The 19,574-nt window shown below is 41.0% G+C and overlaps 1 protein-coding gene across 2 annotated transcripts in view; it reads right to left on the bottom strand.

Annotated features, from left to right (window-relative positions):
- PUS7 (pseudouridine synthase 7) overlaps positions 1-19,574 on the bottom strand; it is a 65,187-nt gene that overhangs the window by 10,346 nt on the left and 35,267 nt on the right. For both annotated transcript variants that reach the window (XM_088018457.1, XM_028119808.2), the window contains exons 8-15: positions 18,178-18,306; positions 17,390-17,515; positions 9,732-9,793; positions 8,358-8,518; positions 7,277-7,403; positions 5,338-5,439; positions 2,238-2,367; positions 554-645 (exon numbers count right to left, since the gene is read on the bottom strand). In XM_088018457.1, the coding sequence (XP_087874583.1) occupies positions 554-645; positions 2,238-2,367; positions 5,338-5,439; positions 7,277-7,403; positions 8,358-8,518; positions 9,732-9,793; positions 17,390-17,515; positions 18,178-18,306 (929 nt within the window). The remainder of the gene's footprint in view (positions 1-553; positions 646-2,237; positions 2,368-5,337; positions 5,440-7,276; positions 7,404-8,357; positions 8,519-9,731; positions 9,794-17,389; positions 17,516-18,177; positions 18,307-19,574) is intronic.

Here is a 19,574-nt window from a genome sequence, read left to right as displayed (position 1 = left end):
GGGTGAAAACAGACAATGGAATGGCACCAAGAATTTGACAATGACAATGCAAATTTCATGTGTTAGACTCTGTTCATGGCACCTGTGTTAACTCGGGGGGTGGGGGTGTGGAGGAAATATCTGATCATCTAACACCACAATCTTCTGTAATGTTCCTTCATTTTCAGCGAAATCTACCATTTTAATTATCAAGCTATAACCATGAAACTAAGATGACAAAACACAAAATAGAAATCACCAAGCTGGTGGAAGGTGGTGGTGATTACAAGAGTTTTTTTTTTTCTTTCTTTTAAAGGACTTTATTCATTTATTTGAGAGAGAGAGAGAGAGAGAGAGAGACAGAGCATGAGCAGGGGGGAGGAGGCAGAGGGAGAAGCAGACTCCCCGATGAGCAGGGAGCCTGATGCGGGGCTTGATCCCAGGACCCTGGGATCATGACCCGACCCGAAGGCAGATGCTTAACTGACTGAGCCACCCAGGCGCCCATAATTTACGTTTTTGATTGAGAAAACATTTCACAGTTGACATAGAACTGAGCGCTGAGTAAACTTACCAGAAGCAAACACTGGTGGTGGTTTCCCTTCCAGGTTGTCCACATCTGTGTTGAAGAGTGGAATTTTAGGATCATCATATGCAACGACTTCCCTTCAAAACACATAAAGAGAGAAAAGTGTGAACGTGAACTGCCATAAACGGTACTAAGCTGCTCGTTGCCATTTGCTTAGAAAGGAAAACACACAGGCCTGTTGGATATAATTCTGGGTGGGACCATTTGATAACAGGATAGGGCCAGATCATATATGTGAGTATTGCTTTTATATTAGTATACAGCAAAGTGACAAAGGACGCCAGCCTATATTAAAAAAATGTAAAATGTTTCCTTAGGATAGAAATTCTCTTTATATGTACTTGATAAGTACTAAACTTCACTTTGCACAGATGCAAATGAATTAATAATGGCATTTATGTTTTCTCCAGAGTGGTTTTCACTACTAACAACACTGCATTACTCATGAGGCACTGCTCTCTGGAGTGGGGAGGACCAAGTCCAATCCTGCCAACCTCATCACACCACCCAGAGAAGAGGAGAGAAGGTACAAGGGATAAAGAGATGGAGAGAGGGAAGAGAGAGAACTTCCTGGCAATGGACAGCTAACAGAAGATTTTGTTTTAAAAATTATCAAATAAAGCTTTAGTTTACATTAGGTACTGAAATATTTTAAATGAGTTAATACATGTTTATTTTTCTCTTTAGAAACATGACATTAAACAGATCCGTATTTGGAACTCACAGCTAATTCTGAATAAAGGTAGCTTGCTCAGGGATAGCTCTGTAAGCAAATCTCAATTTTTAAAAGATCTCTTTCTGGGGCACCTGGGTGGCTCAGATGGTTAAGCGTCTGCCTTCGGCTCAGGTCATGATCCCAGGGTCCTGGGATCGAGCCCCACACCAGGCTCCTGGCTCAGCGGGGAGCCTGCTTCTCCCTCTCCCTCTGCCTCTCTCCCTGCTCATGCTCTCTCTCTCTTTCTCTCTCTGTATCTCTGTGTCTCAAATGAATAAATAAAATCTTTAAAAAAAAATTAAAAAAAATAAAAGATCTCTTTTTATTTATTTTAGAGAGAGAGAGTGGGGGAGAAGGGGCCCTCAAGCAGACTCTGGAGCCAGATGCGGGGCTCAATCTCACCACCCTGAGATCATGACCTGAGCCAAAACCAAGCTGCACACTTAACTAACTGAGCCACCCAGGTGCCCCAATAAATCTCAATTTTTTATTAATAGGGAAAAAGTCTATTCTCTGCACATTTCTTCAATAATTTAGCAAGGTCAATAAAATGTAAACCTAACCACTTTCACTCATTTGTTTCCTGATGATCTGAAAAATCCAAGTAGCAGCAATAATAATAATAGTGACAACAGCAAGGAGCACTTTTTTTTTTTTAAGATTTTTATTTATTTGAGAGAGAGAGAATGAGAGATAGAGAGCATGAGAGGGAAGAGGGTCAGAGGGAGAAGCAGACTCCCTGCTGAGCAGGGAGCCCGATGTGGGACTCGATCCTGGGACTCCAGGATCATGACCTGAGCCGAAGGCAGTCGCTTAACCAACTGAGCCACCCAGGCGCCCCAGCAAGGAGCACTTCTACACCAGGTTGTAAATACTGCAAAATATACAGGTGATACAAAAGCTTTCAATCTCACATAATAATTCAGTTCTATTTTATTCCAGATTATCACTCACCAACTGACATTCTGAGGACGAATAATGATCTTTCGGTAAGCTCCTGATAAGGAATAATCTCGAATTTTGTGTCTCATGTTGTCAATATCCAGATTGTCTGCTGTGAGCATTTCCCTGTAGGCTTCACTGACTATAAAATACAAAAAGTTAGTCAGAATGCAGCATGCCAGCAAGCTGAAGCTAGACTACAAAGAGAGTAACATGTAAATTCAGTTAGATCATCCTAACAAAACCAGTCCCTCTAATTTATAATCCATCCTGTTCTCTGTAATCAAAATTTAGGGACTTACTCCCAGGACTAGGTGTCTCCAGCTTAGGTTGGACCAACTTGTAAGTTATCTCTTGCAAGCAGCCAGAGTATCTGGAGCGTAAGGTTCTTAAGCTAACTACAAAAAGCATTTATTTTTTTTTAAGATTTTATTTATTTATTTGACAGGGAGACACAGCGAGAGAGGGAACACAAGCAGGGGGAGTGGGAAAGGGAGAAGCAGGCTTCCCACTGAGCAGGGAGCCTGATGCGGGGCTCGATCCCAGGACCCCGGGATCATGACCTGAGCCGAAGACAGACGCTTAATGACTGAGCCACCCAGGCGCCCCTACAAAAAGCATTTCATCAGAAGTTATTCACCTACAATATACACATTCTCAGAGTTGGAAGAGACCATGTACAGAGGCCTCAAACTCTTTCTGGAGGAAGGGAGATATAAATAATATATACACATAAAAAGAGAAGACCCGGGAAAACCATCTGGGCTCAGCCTCGCACCTAATGTGGACTCTGTTTTGTAACACCCGAGAGAGACAGTCATCTAGCCTTTGCTTGCTGGGGCGAGTTACAGGTAACCACTTCTTCGTGAGAAACACAAATGTTAGAAGTTCCTTATTCCAAGCTGAAATCTGTCTTTCTAGAACTTCTGCTGACTGGTTTGGAACACGGCCGATTCACTGCGCTCTTCCACATGTACTCACGAATACTGGCCCTTTAAGCCGTCTCTTCTCTAGGCCACCCACCGTCCCTCTGCCATTTCTGTATTCCCCATAAAACACTTCATCAGTCTCAGGGTAGCAGCCTGATGTTCTGTAAGAACTCCAGATACTTTATGTAGACTGTCAAACTAGGCCTTTACAAAATAACAATTTACATTTAACCCTATTCAATGCCTTCTGTGGTTCTTTTAAAAAAACCTATTTTTCATATAATTAGTATTAACCATTCTGGGTAACATAATTTGCAAACATGATAAACAGATTTCTTTATTCAAGTTATTCATAAAAAATACTGGGTAGACCAGGGTGAAGGAAAGACTCCCTCACAGCACACCTATAAGACAACAGGGGTCCCAAATTGAGCACTGTGGGACACCGAGTGTGCGTATGTCACCAACCCACAGGCCCAAACCACCACCCATCCAGTCCGTGAGCCTCTGTCTTAGTCACAAGGTTTTCATGAATGGCTTGGTCTACGGCTGTGCTGAATTTATAGATTAACTGGTATTAGCCCACATTTCTGATCCTGAGAGGTACAAGAAAGAATAGAATGTTTACTTTCTCTTTCTTGGAAGCTCTGAGCATCTTAAGTGCTTTCCTTCTCACTAGTTCCTGGAATCAGTGTCTCCTCGGGACCTAACGGCATCATCAGAGTAGGAAGAACTTCCCTGCCCCTCCCTCATCTCCCTTGTCATTTTCTCCTCGTCTCTACTCCTGTCCCTCAGTGGAGTCAACCTCACATAAGTATTAGAAGCACAGTATTTTGATTGTGTTAATCAACATGGAAGTGGCAGATGACTAACTTTTTTAAGTATCTGCATTATCAAAGAAGGGTGTTAATACCTAATCATTCTATAATTCAAGGAATATAACATTGACAAGGAAAATTCATTCTCGTCCCTTGAGAGAAAAGATGGTTTTTGTTTAAGTAGGTTCCACGCCCAGTGTGGAGCCCAACATTGGGCCTGAACTCACGACCCTGAGATCAAGACCTGAGCTGCGATCAAGAGTCAGATGCTTAACCGAGTGAGCCACCCAAGCGCTCCAAGAGAAAAGATTTTTTTACAAGAAGAAATAATCTCCCACAGACCCGTTCTGGCTAGGAGTAAACTTCCAGGGTCAGATCCACCAAGCTGGTCCCGTGCTCAGAGCTGCTTTCTTTTTTCCAATTTCTGAATCCTTGAACAATGAAAGTTCCAATCCACAACCTCCCCAACCCTAATCCATGAAGGTAACGGAAGTAATTCATAACAGCCTGTGGGGAACGGGAAATAAGGGTAGAGAATTCTAACTTTTCACTCTATAAACTTCTGTGCTCGTTGACTTTTAAAACATAGTAAGCAGGTATTACTTACATGGTGTCAAACAAAAAAGGCTAAAAGAAGCAATGTTAAAGTAGAACTATCCATTCGCTTTCTCAATGACTTTTTCCAAAGCCTTCCTATCCTTAATAAGAATTAGTGGACTTCAGAAATTTAAATAACGCCAGTAGTAAGAGCAACCCTGGTAACAACACCAATACTACCTACAACTACCACTAGTACTGCCACAATTTTGTTTCTTAATTTACTCCTCCGGGGGCGCCTGGCCGGCTTAGTTAGTGGGTCATGTGACTCCTGATCTTGGGGTTATAAGTTTGAGCCCCATGCTGGGTGTAGAGATTACTTAAAAATAAAAAAAATAAAAAAAAAATTTTTAATTATCCCTCTGAATACATCCCTTCCTGGGGGGCTTTAGACATAAACATGATTTATAAATGCTTGAAATCGAAACATCTTCAAACCTGATGGAAATCAAAGTTCTAAAATTATATTTCAAGTACTGAATTTTCCCCCCTCTCTCTACCCTTGGCGGCCAGTGGCTTAAATACGTCAGACTTTTTTTTTTTTTTTTTTTAAGATTTTATTTATTTATTTGACAGAGATAGAGCACAAGCAGGGGGAGCGGAAGGCAGAGGGAGAAGCAGGCTCCCTGTGGAGCAGGGGGAGCCCGATGTGGGGCTCGATCCCAGGACTTTGGAATCGTGACCTGAGCCGAAGGCAGCTGCTTAACCAACTGAGCCACCCAGGTGCCCTGTCAGACTTTAACTATTTTCCCCAGACAGGGAACTTACTTTTATGCTTTGGGTAGATAACATCAAAACCCGGCAAGGGCATTACCACATCATGGATGGAGTAATTATTAACATCTTCTTCATCAATGTAGGTGGCTGTAGCTGCAAAGTCACAAATAGAGAAATTAAGAAAAATTATGAAAATAGGTATATCTGCATGAGCCTGATCTTCTAAAATTATACCCATCTAAGAAGTCAGAAGTACAAGCTGACATGGCTGAGTGGCCTACAAAGCTTAAAGAAATGAAGTTAGAGATCTTTTTGTCCTTTCTTTATTTCCCAAGAAATAAAAATCATGGACTGAGATAAGTGGAAAGTAAAAAAAAAATTTATTTCTCAGCTACACCCTCAATTTTCTAGAATGTTTACTTTTTTTTAAAGATTTTATTTATTTATTTGAAAGAGAGAACGAGAGAGTGCATGAGAGGGAGGAGGGTCAGAGGGAGAAGCAGACTCCCTGCTGAGCAGGGAGCCCGATGTGGGACTCGATCCCGGCACCCTGGGATCATAACCTGAGCTGAAGGCAGTCGCTTAACCGACTGAGCCACACAGGTGCCCCTAGAATGTTTGCTTTAAATAATCAGCGCCTTTTTCCTTTTTAAACAACACAAAAAAATACTATCTAGAACGCTATCATCAATGGATGCATTCTGCTAAGAGAATAATTTTTTTTTTTTAAGATTTTATTTATTTGACAGAGAGAGAGAGATAGCGAGAGCAGGAACATAAGCAGGGGGAGCGGGAGAGGGAGAAGCAGGCTTCCCGAGGAGCAGAGAGCCTGATGTGGGGCTCGATCCCAGGACTCTGGGATCATGACCTGAGCCGAAGGCAGACGCTTAACGACTGAGCCACCCAGGCGCCCAGCTAAGAGAATAATTTAAAAAATCCATCTGCATTTAGAGAATGAAATGGGACATCAAAATACACTGGATGTAATCAACACTGGATGAGGTTAAAAACTATTAATTCAGCTTAATAAAAATTTCTCAACAGAAACCTTAGTGGATTTACTGGGCATATGTGTAGATGAGCAGGCTATGTCTTCAGATAGTAGAAGGACAGCCGGGTATGCCAGAAGAACATGGACTGTGGAAACAGGCAGACTTTGACTCTGAATCCCTGCCCTTTCTTTTTTTTAACCAGCTTTGGAACCCTGTGAACCTCGTCTGAAGAACAGAGAGAATACCTCACAGAATACTATGAGCTTTAAACCGGAAGATGTAGGCAAAGGGCTTAGCACAAGGCCTGGCCCGTAGTGAGGGCTCAGCATCGGATGGGATCATCTGTGTTTTATGAATGCTGCGGGCACAGGGTATGCACTAAATGTGCTATATCATGGCCTGTATGTAAAGTGAGCTCCAGTTGAGTGTTGACTTAAAGAAACTCTTTAAAACTGGCAGACAACAGCTGAGAGGCCAAGGTATGTCTAGAAGTAGAGAGGAGTTTGCAAGACCCAGATTATAGTTTGGAAAAAGATTTAAGGCAACACTGAGTCCAAATCTTATTCTAGTTGAGAAAATGGAGGCCCAGAGACCTCCAGAGAGAGTTAGGTGCTTACGCAAATTGGATATATATTTTTTCTTTTTTAAAAGGCTTTATTCATTTGACAGAGAGAGACAGACAGAAAGTGCAAGCAGGGGGAGCTGCAGGCAGAGGGAGCAGCAAGACTCCCGCTGAGCAGGGAGCCTGATGCGGGGCTCCATCCCAGGACCCCTGGATCATGACCTGAGCCGAAGGCAGATGCTTAATTAATTGGTGCCCCAAACTGGATATATATTTTCATTAAAGACACAGAATCAAACTGTTCAATCTGAGTTTACAATGTCTTTCCACTTCAACCTTACTAGACATCTCTCTAAGTAGTGGCCAGGCTGGATTTTAAGCACCAATGTCAAACAACTCTAGTTGGGTGGAATAATGAGGATATCTGCCTTTTTACCTCCTTTGAGAACAAGGTCACCTGGAACGGGCTTCAGTCCGTACTCTTCTATTCTCTTGCTTACCATGTTATTCCATACATAGCTTTGGTAGCTATGAATATACATTAAGCGATTATTTCTTGGTATCTGGAAGGAAGGAAAAAAATACATATTCTGAATATTAAAAGTACTGTACTTTCCAAGATATCTCACTTGTTTAGTGGTGACCCCTAGGATAAGCAGCTCATACCTTGTCATTTTTCTAATGGCTGATAGAAACAGTGACTGACGTGCAGCACCCAGTGTGAGAGACAGAACTTCTCTGACTCTGGCTATGGGTATACAGTCAGCTCCGAATGCAGTGGTTGCCATGCATTCATGCAAACAAAGCAACTCTGGGAGAACCTCTACCCTGAATCAAAGACACAGGGCTCAAACTGTAGAAATTTACACATCACTTACAGTGCAAACAGTGCTTTCTTCCTGATAATTCCATGGAAGGAGAAAACCTAGATGACTGAATGGACAACTAATTTCACATAGCAAAAATTGTGTTTTGTTTGCCTGGGGAAGCGTAAATAAGACTGAAGTTGAAGAGTTATAACCAGTCTATTCTGGATTATAGATATTTGAATACTAGCACAGGCCACACGTGCCAAGATAGGACCCACTGTTGAACCACCACGAAGAAACCAAACAAACGCAATCATTTAAACCACTTCTCGTGCAACCCCTTACTTAGGTAGTTTACAGTGCTGATGCTGGAGAATGATCAAGAAATGACCTCTAAGAAGGATTGTGAATTTCTAAGTACTAAGACGCTTAATTTAAATTTCTTTGCAGACAATATTTCCACTTTAATGCTTTTCTCATGCCCTCAATGTTAATAACTATTGCCAACATTTCCCCCACCCACCCACCACCCCCATCGCCATTCAGGGTACAAACAAGGATCACTCAGGTAACGCGGCACTCAGAGATCACCAAAGGATCCTTATTTCCCTTCTGCTCTTTCAAAATTTAGTAAAATATTTAAAGATAAAATTTAAAAAGCATTAAGCCACCTCAAGTCATTCGCCTGACTTTACAAATAGCACTCACTATGCCAAATGCAGAGACTATATTCTTCATTCCATATTTTGAAAGTCCTCGAAGCAGCTGCCCTTCCACACACCTTTTGACGGGAAGTTTTCTGAGGGCAGCAGCTGGGTCTTTGGTCTTCGCCCACTCTTCCCTGCACTTAACCAAGTAGCCCTTTTCAGCTGGGGGAAAAAAAAGCTGTGATTGAAACAATTTATCGAATAGACAGATTTCCATAACTTAATGTGCTTCCTAGAGAACACAAAATTAGAAAATGCTCTTTGTAATACAGGTACTCTGAACAGCTTCTGTTCACCTGCGAATACCCATCAGAATGTGAAATGGCGGGACAGGCAGAGTGTACTGAACGAGCCGGCTTTGTTCACCTACTGCCACCCCAGGATTTTTTTTTTTTTTTAGATTTTATTTATTTATTTGACAGACACAGCGAGACAGGAAACAGGCAGGGGGAGCGGGAGAGGGAGAGGCAGGCTTCCCCGAGCAGGGAGCCCGATGCATGGCTTGATCCCAGGACTCTGGGATCATGACCTGAGCCGAAGGCAGATGCTTAACAACTGAGCCACCCAGGTGCCGCCACCCCAGGATTTAAAGACCATTACTATTCCATGATCATGGCTGATTCAACACAAAACAAAACCCATGTAGTCCTTTCTTCCTTCTCTTTTTCTACTGTGTTGGCAAATTTAATAGGCCACTCTCCTTAAAATTAGACAACTTTATCTCTCTTAATTTGCAAATGAATAACTACCCAAAGGGCATAATTATTTTGATAATTTGTACAGTTTTTTTTTTTTTTTTTTTTTTTTTTGAGAAGCTCCATGCCCAGCACGGAGCCCAATGTGGGGCTCAAACTCACAACCCTGCGATCAAGACCTGGGCTGAAATCAAGAGTCGGACGCTCAACTGACTGAGCTACCCAGTGCCCTTGTACAGTAGTATTTAAATCTTTTTTTATACAGTACGAATGTAGAGGTACTTTCTGGGGAGTTTTTTTTACAAACTCTTCAAACTAAAAACCCTCAACATTTTTTGGCCCAGTCTTTACATTCTATTACACTATGCTTTAACAAACTAACCACAAGTGAAATGTGTCTGGATTCCTGCATGTTCAGAGATTTAGTAATGCATGCGGAAAAGGAAATAAATGTATTAATTTATGAATGAATAAATTAGATGAAAGGATATAAATTATAAATCTCAAATATATAATTTGTGAAAAAATGAACTATCCTTTTTATTTTACTGCAAAAAAAATCTTTAAAATTCTGAAATAACTACCCCCAAAAGGCACACATACTTTTTATTCAAAGCAATTCCATGAATACCTAACAAGATATTCTATTTTTTTTTAATTAACATGAATATTATTCTCACCTCCAGAACGGGGTTTCAATATTAAATCCATGACTTCAGTCCAGGAATTCTGTAGGATAGCTCTAAAATTAAACATCATTTATTTTACTTAATTTGGCAGTACGATGAATTTTATATGTCAAAATCGGTGCAGTAACAAATCATGTTCACTTTATATATTTTATTAAATGTAAAAGTAAGTTGAAAAACTAATATAATGATAAAGGTTTCAAATGTAAATGCCAAAGGAACTTAAAAAAGAGAGAGAACAAAATGAAGAGCATGTTCACTCATTAACATTTAGTATCACATCAGTTTTTAAAATGCTAGTATAAATCCTACCAACTCATTAAGCTGTTATACATGGTATTATCTGTTTAAATCAGTCTTTCTGCACTAAAACTTATTTGAAACTTCTCAAGAAATGTCTCCCCCTTGTTAAATACCTTTTTGCTTAGACAAACAGAATAGGGGCACCTGGGTGGCTCAGTCAAAGCATCTGCCTTCGGCCCAGGTCATGATCCCAGGGTCCTGGGATCAAGTCCCACATTGGGCTCCTTGCTCAGCAGGGAGCCTGCTTCTCCCCTCTCTCTCCCTCTGCTTGTGTTCTGTCAAATAAATAAAATCTTAAAAAAAAAAAAAAGACAAACAGAATAAATAACACTTTATCCTTCCCTATTATTCTTGCCAAAATGGAAATATCTTTATTTTTGCTGATTATAATATATGCTTTTTTTTTTTTTTAAGATTTTTATTTATTTATTTGAGAGAAAGAGACACAGCGAGAGAGGGAACACAAGCAGGGGGAGCGGGAGAGGAAGAAGCAGGCTTCCCGCGGAGCAGGGAGCCCGACGCGGGGCTTGATCCCAGGACCCCTGGGATCATGACCTGAGCCGAAGGGAGACACTTAATGACTGAGCCACCCAGGCGCCCCGAGATTTTTTTTTTAAGATTTTATTTATTTGAGAGAGAGCGCAACAGAAAGTGAGAGGGAACGAGTGGGGGGAGGAGGGCCAGAGGGACAAGCAGACCCCCCGTTGAGCAGGGAACCCAAAGCAGGACTTGATCCCAGGACTCAGGGATCATGACCTGAGCCAAAGGCAGACGCTTAACTGACTAAGCCACCCAGAGGCCCCCTTAAAGATTTTAAGTAATCTCTACACCCAATGTGGGGGCTAGAACTCACAACCCCAAGATTTAAGAGTCACGAGCTCCCCTAAGCCAACCAGGCGCCCCCATGACGTTTTTGATACATCTACAAGCATATCCAATTTTTCCTTTAACTTTTATTACATTATATTTTGCCATATGAAAATTCTATTCTGTGCCTATCTGAATTTTTTTTTTCCAATTAAGATTTCTGGTGTTGGGGAGTCATGCTTAGAAAGGCTTTCTCTCGGGCCACCGGGGTGGCTCAGTTGGTTAAGTGTCCAAATCTCGGTTTCGGCTCAGGTCATATCTCAGGATTGTGGGACAGAGCTCCACAGGGAGCCCCAAATTGGGCTCCATGCTCAGCGGGGAGTCTGCTTGAGATTCTCTCACATCCTCCCCCACCCCCCGCCCACTCACTCTGTCCCTCTCTCTAAAATAAATAAATAAATCTTTAAAAAAAGGCCTTCCCCACAAGAATATCGAAATCCCTTCTACTAATTTTTCTCTTTCTTTTAGTTAACTGGGATTTTTATTTTTCATATTTAAGTTAACCTATATGGGATATTTTTACACATTAAACTGTATAAAATGCTGCTTGGTATCCAATGATATGATCATATGGATTTTTTATGTGCTAGTGCGATTAATTACATAACAGATTTCTTACTGCTGGCCATCCTTGCAGTCCTGGAAGAAGCCACACTCTACCAGTCTTTCAATATTCTCCTGGGTGACACATTATGGAGCGGGCTAGGCTATCCGAAACACCTCCAGAGAGCGGAGAACTAGTTCAGGACTGGGCACTGGTCTATCAGGTATCATAGAAGACGTCTGTGTTTCAAAAACCTCTGTTACCTGGCTGGCCACTTGATTTTGTGACTAGGTTTCTGTAGAACACCTGTGCTCATCTGCTGACACACTGCATATGACTTTCACACTGTTGTAATGGCAGTGCTGAGCACATGCTATGAACACCCCATGGCCCACAAAGCACAAGATATTTACTGTTTGGCCCTTCACAGGAAAAGTCTGCCAACACGTGGTATAGTTTCTGAAGATGCTACCACATACAGGAAAGTTCAGTACATACTGCCATATTAAATATGTGCAGATTTCAATTACAAGAGGCCATTCTACCTGGACCTCTACACATTGAGATATTTTCTATTTTTCTTACATCATCTTTCTTTCTTCCAGCTTTTTTTTTAATTGTATAAAATACGCATAACATGAAACTCTTAATTTGGGCCATTTTTAAAGTGTACAATTGTGCAGCACGAAGTACATTTATACTGTGTGTAACCATCAGGACAACCTGCCCCCAGAACTTTTCATCTTCCTCAACTGAAACTCTGTACACATCAAATAACTCTCATCTCCTGGCAACCACCACTCTACTTTATGTATGAATCTAACTACCCTAGGTACCTCGTGTAAGAGGATTTACACAGTATTTGTCCTTCTGTGCCTGGCTTATTTCATTTAGCATAAAAGTCTTCAAGGTCTATGCATGTTGTAGCATGTGTCAGAATCTCCTTCCTGTCAAAGCTGAAGGATTCTCCATTCTATCTGTGTAACATGTTTTGGATCCATTCATCTGTTAATGGACACTTGGTTGCTTCCACCTTTTGGCTGCTATGAATAACACTCTTAAGAACAGGGGTGTGTAAATATTTGAGTGTTCGCTTTCACTTTTTGGGTAGATACTCAAAACCGGAATTTATGGATCACATGGTGATTCTATATTTAATGTTTTGAAGAATTATCATATCATTTTCCACAGAGGCTGGTCCATTTTATATTCTCACCAGCAATGCAAAAGGGTTCCCATTTCTCCATATCTTCACCAACACTTGTTTTTCTTTTCTTAATAATGGTCTTTCTAATGGGTATAAAAAATTATCTCATTGTGGTTTTGATTTGTACTCCTTAATGATTAGTAATATTGAGCATCTTTTCAATTAGTTTATTAGTCATTTGTATTTCTTTTTTGATGAAAGGTCTCTTCAAGTTCTTTGCCCATTTTTAATTAAGTTGTTTTGTTATTGCTGAGTTTTAAGGAACTCTTTGTTTTGGGTATTAACCCCTCAGCAGATATATAATTTGCAAATATTTTCTCCCATTCTGTGGACTGCTTTTTCGTTCTATTGATAGTATCCTTTGTAGACAAATATTTTTAATTTTATGAAACCAACCTATTGTATCCTAAAAATTGTCAATCAAATGTCATGAGGTTTTCCCCTAATTATATAGTTGTAGTAGGTTCAGGTCTTGGATCTATTTTGAGTTAATTCTTGTAAAGGGTGTGAGACAACCTGTGATGGTGTGTGGGGTCCAACTGCATTTTTTTATGTGTATATCCAATTTCCCCAACATAATTGGTTAAAAAGACTATCCTCGGGGCGCCTGGGTGGCTCAGTCGTTAAGCATCTGCCTTCGGCTCAGGTCATGCATGATCCTGGGGTCCTGGGATCGAGCCCCGCATCGGGCTCCCTGCTCCGGGGGAAGCCTGCTTCTCCCTCTCCCGCTCCCCCTGCTTGTGTTCCCTCTCTCACTGTGTCTCTTTCTGTCAAATAAATAAATAAGTAAATCTAAAAAAAAAAAAGACTGCTCCCCTCTTTGAATGGTCTTGTCACCCTTGTCGAAAATCATTTGACTATGTATGCAAGGATTTATTCCACTTAAAAAAACAAACAAAACAAAACAGCTTTACTGGGGTATAATTCATATATCCATATAATTCATCCACTTAAGTGCATAATTCAATGGCTTTTGGTATACTCACAGAATTGTGTAACATTACACAATCATTTTGGAACATTTTTAGCACCCAAAAAGAAATCCTACACCCAGCAGCAGTCACTCTCCATTGCCCCTCCCCCAAATGTAGGCAACCACTAATCAACTTTGTCTCTATGTGTTTGCCTATTCTGGATATTTCATATAAATGAATCCTGTAATATCTTGCCCTCTGTGACTAGCTTCTTTCACTTAGCGTGTTTTCAAGGTCCATCCATGTTGTAGCAGGTGTCAGTACTCCATTCTCTTTTATTGTTGAATAACATTCCATCGTACGGATACATCACATTTTGTTTATCCATTTATTAGTTGATGGGACATCTGGGTTGTTTCCATTTTTTTTGCCTGCTATAAATATTGGTGTAAATTCTTGTTTTCAAAAAATTGGTGTAAAACACGTTTTCAATTCCTAAGTATATACCTAGGAGTGCAACAGCTGAGTCATATAATAACTCTACACTGAAGCTTTTGGGGACTAGCCAGGCTGTTATCCAAAATGGCTATACCGTTTTACATTTCTACCAGCAGCACATGAGGGTTCCAATTTCTCCACATCCTCATCAACACCTTGTTATTGTCTTTTTGTTTTAACTATCATAGTGGATCTGAAGTGATAGCTCATTGTGGTTCTGAATTGCTTTTCCCTAACGATTAGTGATTCCCTGCTGACGTGGAGCATCTTTTTGTGGGCACACTGGCCATTAATCTATGTTTTTTGGAGAAATGTCTACTCAGATCACTTGCCTATTTTTAGATTGTTATTTGTCTTTGGTCTTTGAGTTATGAGAGTTCTTTAAAAAAAACTTTAGATATAAGTCATTTTTCCATCTTTAATCTATAAACTGAGGGTTGTTTTGTTTTTTCCTTAGGAGATCCTATGATGGTAACAGTGGGCTGCTCTGAAGCTAGGAAATATTCTTATGTTATGGAAACTGTTGGTTTGAAATCTTGAATGGACTGTATACTGACTGTATACTTAGGGCCTACAACGCAATTTTTGTTCCCTTCTGTTTGTTTTTGATAAATCTGATCTCATTTTCATTAGCCATTTTATATTATCTTTGGAGTACAAAATTTGCAGGGTCCCATGGCTGTTCTTCTGCCAAATTAACTACAAATTCAAAAGTTGATACAGGGGCACCTGAGTGGCTCAGTTGGCTGAGGGTCTGACTCTTGGTTTCGGGTCATGTCATGATCTCAGGGTCATGAGACTGAGCCCCGTGTAGGACTCTGCGCTCAGGGCACGGTCTGCTTGAGATTCTCTCCTCCACCCACCACCCCCCTACTCTGCTCGCGCTTGCACGCTCTCTCTCTAAACTAAATAAAATATTTTTTAAAAAGTTGATACAGCCTGCGGCGCCTGGCTGGCTCGTCAGTGGAGCGTGCAACTCTTGATCTCAGGGTCATGAGTTCAAGCGCCAAGCTGGGCATGGAGCCTACTTAAAAAATAAATGCTATTTAAAACAAAACAAAACAAAATTTAAAAAGCCAAAAGTTGATACAGTCTTCCCTTAAACATTGAAAACATTATCATTTATTATCTAATAATAAAGATTACTACTTTAGTTTTCTTCTCAGCAAAATTTCTTTCTCTGGTTAGTATGCTCTATCTATCTATTTATAAGATCTTATTTATTTATTTGACAGAGACACAGCGAGAGAAGGAACACAAGCAGGGGGACTGGGGGAGGGAGAAGCAGGCTTCCCACTGAGCACAGAGCCTAATGCAGGGCTCAATCCCAGGACCCTGGGATCCTGACTAAGCCAAAGGCAGATGCTTAATGACTGAGCTACCCAGGCGCCCCTGGTTAGTATGCTTTAGTATTAAAATATTACTATCTGCTTATTGAGCACCTATATATGCTAGATGTAACAACAGGTGCTGCATAAATATCATGGCACTTCATTTTCACCACCCTGTGAAGTTAGCATTATGATCTCCATTTGACAGGTGAGTAATCTGAGGCTCAGAACTGCCTGAGTTTTTAACCTTCTCAATACTGCCTCAAAGAAATAGAGGAAATACTCTATGACAGATTTTTATCATTTTGTGCTTTTCTAAAACTTTATTTTATTATTTTTTAAATATTTTATTTATTTATTTGAGAGACAGAAAGAAAGCGTCTGAGAGCAGGGGGGAGGGGCGCAGAGAAAATCTCAAGCAGAGTCTGCACTCAGTGCGGAGCCCTACGCAGGGCTCGATCCCACAACCCTGAAATCATGATAAGAGTCAGACGCCTAACCAACTGAGCCACCCAGGCACCCCAATCATTTTGTGCTTTTAAAAAATGCATGAACAAATGCAAGTTCATGTAGTCAGCTGCTCCAACCATGCACAGGAAGTCAAGAAAAGTCCTCTGTTCCTAGGATTACAGGGGACCAACTAGTGGTTGGCTCCAGCAGACCCCCAAGCCTAAATTTCACCTTTGCTAGAACATGGGTTTGAAACACAAGGAAGAACACGAACTACGTAATCTCTCAGATCACTTCCAACTCATGACTTCTGTAATTCGAACTCCCATGAGAATGATTATGTAACAATCTACTGGACAGCAAGACAGCATATGATGGCTTAGGTTTCCAAATCCAAGTAAGTATGTATGTATGTATGTACTTAAAGTTTATTTATTTGGGTGCCTGGGTGGCTCAGTCGGTTAAGCGTCTGCCTTCAGCTCAGGTCATGATCCCAAAGTCCTGGGATTGACTGAGTCCTGCGTCGGGCTCCCTGCTCAGCGGGGAGTCTGCTTCTCCCTCTGCCCCTCCCTCTGCTCATGCTCTCTCTAATAAATAAAATAAAATCTTAAAAAAAATAAATTTATTTATTTAAGTAATCTCTAATACCCAATGTGGGGCTTGAACTCATGACCCCGAGATCAAGAGTTGCACGCTCTTCCAAATGAGCAAGCCAGGCGTCCCTTTTAAGGTTTTTTTTTTTTTAAGTTTATTTAAGTAATCTCTACACCCAATGTGGGGCTCCACTGACCTCAAGATCAAGAGTCCAAGTATTTATTGATGGGATTCCCACCCTAGCTTACCCTAGAGGGATTCCTTATTCCCTGAAAGTGAATCAGAGTTCTTAAAATAAATTTTACCTTGTTATTTCCATCCTACACCACTTTAAGGGCAGGGAAAGTGCAGATGGAAGTTTAATAAACTGGAAAGCGCTTGTTAACAGAAATCACAAACTGCGTCCTGTCAGGCTATGCAACAGCTTACTGTACTGAGCCAAGAGTTACCTGTAAAGAAGGAACTAAAAACAGAATCCCCGGATGGGTTATCAGGGATGAGAGAAAAACTTACCTTTCAGGTTATATCCTTTTGGAACACTGAATTAATTTATTATTATTATTTTTAAAGATTTTATTTATTTGACAGAGAGACACAGTGATAGAGGGAACACAAGCAGGGGGAGTGGGAGAGGGAGAAGCGGGCTTCCTGCTGAGCAGAGAGCCTTACGTGGGGCTCGATCCCAGGACCCTGGGATCATGACCTGAGCCGAAGGCAGACGCTTAACGACTGAGCCACCCAGGTGCCCCAATTTATTATTATTTTTGTATTAATTTGTATTATCTTAATACACAACAAAAACTAGAAGGATGCTATGGATCAGTTGATGCGACACACTGGTTCATTTGGACCAAACATGAATAATTAAAAGCAACAGCAACAAAAAGTCTGTCTTCTTTTTTTAAGTGAACTCTTTCAGACAAAAGTTAAAAAATACGCACCTTCCAACCTGATATGTGGGGACAGCTGTAGTTCCAAATCTTTGCATTCCATAGTAGTTAATAAATCCAATCTCCTTGAGAGAATTCATAGCTTTCTGAACTTGGTCATCAGTTCCTGTTATATTTCTGTAGGAGCCCAAGTTACCCAGAGAAGAAACTGAGTCAAACACATTCAGGGATGCATATCATTAATGATATGGCTTGGCTTCCATGTCTTTCCCTTAGCCCCTGGAGCTTTCTCTCTACCTGCTGGAGACTCTGTGTTTTGTTTTTTTTTAAATTGTGGCAAAATATACATAACATTAAATGGACCATTTTGGCCGTTTTTAAGTATACAACATAGTGGCTTTAAGTACACCGACAACGTTGTGCAACATTACCCACTATCTACTTCCTGAACTTTCCACTCTTCCCAAATGGAAACCCTGTACCCATTCAACAATAGCTCCCATGTCCCCCTCTTAGGCTCCCCTGCCCCAGGTAACCTTGTTTCTACTTTCTGTGTCTGTGAATTTGCCCATCCTAGCTACTGCCTATAAGTGGAGGCATAGGCTCTTCGTCTCTTAACACTGTGTTTGAAGCATGGGACTCCTTTCCAGCAGAGGTGCTGAGTTTTGAGAGGTGAGAGGGTGTCGGTGTCAATTCTCCAGCACTATTTGCTCTCCCAGCCCTACCAGACTCCGCTTGGCCTTCCCTCGCTGCCACACCTGCTCGAACCAGCTCACCTGGATTAGAAACTGATCCGAACAGACCCTCTCTGGTCTGCACTCCTCCCTGCAGGTCTTTACCTGAGGACAACAGTGAAGTGATTCCCTTGAAGCTCTCCCAGTTTCAGAGGGTTTTTCTGATAGCTGAAATTCCCCAGTTTAAAGTTCATCAAGCACTTGTTCAAGTGGGCAAGTCTTTGAGCGGTTATTCTAAAAAACAGAAAATAAAAAAGGAGCACAAAGAGGATCACGAAATACTGCCTGACTGAAATAGTCTCGGGCACCCTACTACAAGAAACGACAGCTCAAAACAAGACCGCACACCAAGCTATGAGGAGCGAAAACACAAGCACCACGGCAGGTGGGCTGAGCACACTTTTCATTTCCCTCTGGATTGTTCCTCCAGCAAAATGATACTGGTTCGACCTTACTGGATAGATTAACCTGGGCCACATTTATATTCACAAAGCCTCATGTGATTTGTAATGATTAATGGAACAATCATATCTACTTTTTCTGAGAGGGAAGGGGGATAATAACAGAGCAATCCCATACAACCGTAAAGACTGTTATTAAACGTTTTAAAGAAGAGTTAGTCCTATTTTCATCTATCAGAAAAATACTGTAATCTAACTAAGGAAACTTGAAAACAGAGAGAGAAAAGAAAAACAATGCAGTTTCATCACCTGGAAAAAAAATCTGCTAATATCTAACTTTGCATTTCCTCCCATTCTTTTTTTAAACGCGTTTTATAGATAGAGATGGCATTCTACCACAAATGTGTAACTTACTATCATTTAAAAGGTATAAGAATGGGGCACCTGGGTGGCTCAGTCGGTTAAGCGTCTGTCTTCAGCTAAGGTCATGATCCCAGGGTCCTGGGATCGAGCCCCGGGATCGTCATCATAAAAGGAGTTTCTCCCTCTCCCTCTGCCCTTTCCCCTGTTCTTTCTCTCTCTCTCAAAAAAAAAAAAAAAAACCCCACCCTTTAAAAGGTGTAAGAAAATTTTCATGAAAAATTCCTTAACTTAATAGTAATTTATGTAGAAAAACAAACTCAGAACTGAAAAACCTATGTCCTATCTCTATCCCTTGACACCTCTCCCCACCTGCAACCCATGTTAACAGTTTCTTGTGCATCCTTCCAGAAACAATTTTTGTATATAGAAGCATATATGTACCTACAGTCTCCTCCCTTTAAGGAATTTTTTGGTAAGTTCTTTATATGTTGTTTATATGGAAAAATACACAACTCCTAAGTGTTCTGCTTGACGAATTTTCACCAAGTGAACACAACCATGTAACTAGCACCCAGATCCTCCCCCTTTTGTTACATTATAAATTGTTCAGCATCTTGCCTTTTTTTTTTAAGATTTTTAGAGAGCGAGCGAGGAAGCGAGCGAGAGAGAGCGAGCAGGGTAAGGGGCCGAGGGAGAGGGGAAGCAGACTCCCTGCTCAGTGTGGAGCCCGATGCGTGG

Source organism: Eumetopias jubatus, unplaced genomic scaffold (genome assembly GCF_037043125.1).
Source record: "Eumetopias jubatus isolate StellerSeaLion01/CBP00866 unplaced genomic scaffold, mEumJub1_p1.0 scaffold_14, whole genome shotgun sequence".
Lineage (NCBI taxonomy): Eukaryota > Metazoa > Chordata > Mammalia > Carnivora > Otariidae > Eumetopias > Eumetopias jubatus.
This window is presented reverse-complemented; position numbering and strand designations above follow the sequence as displayed.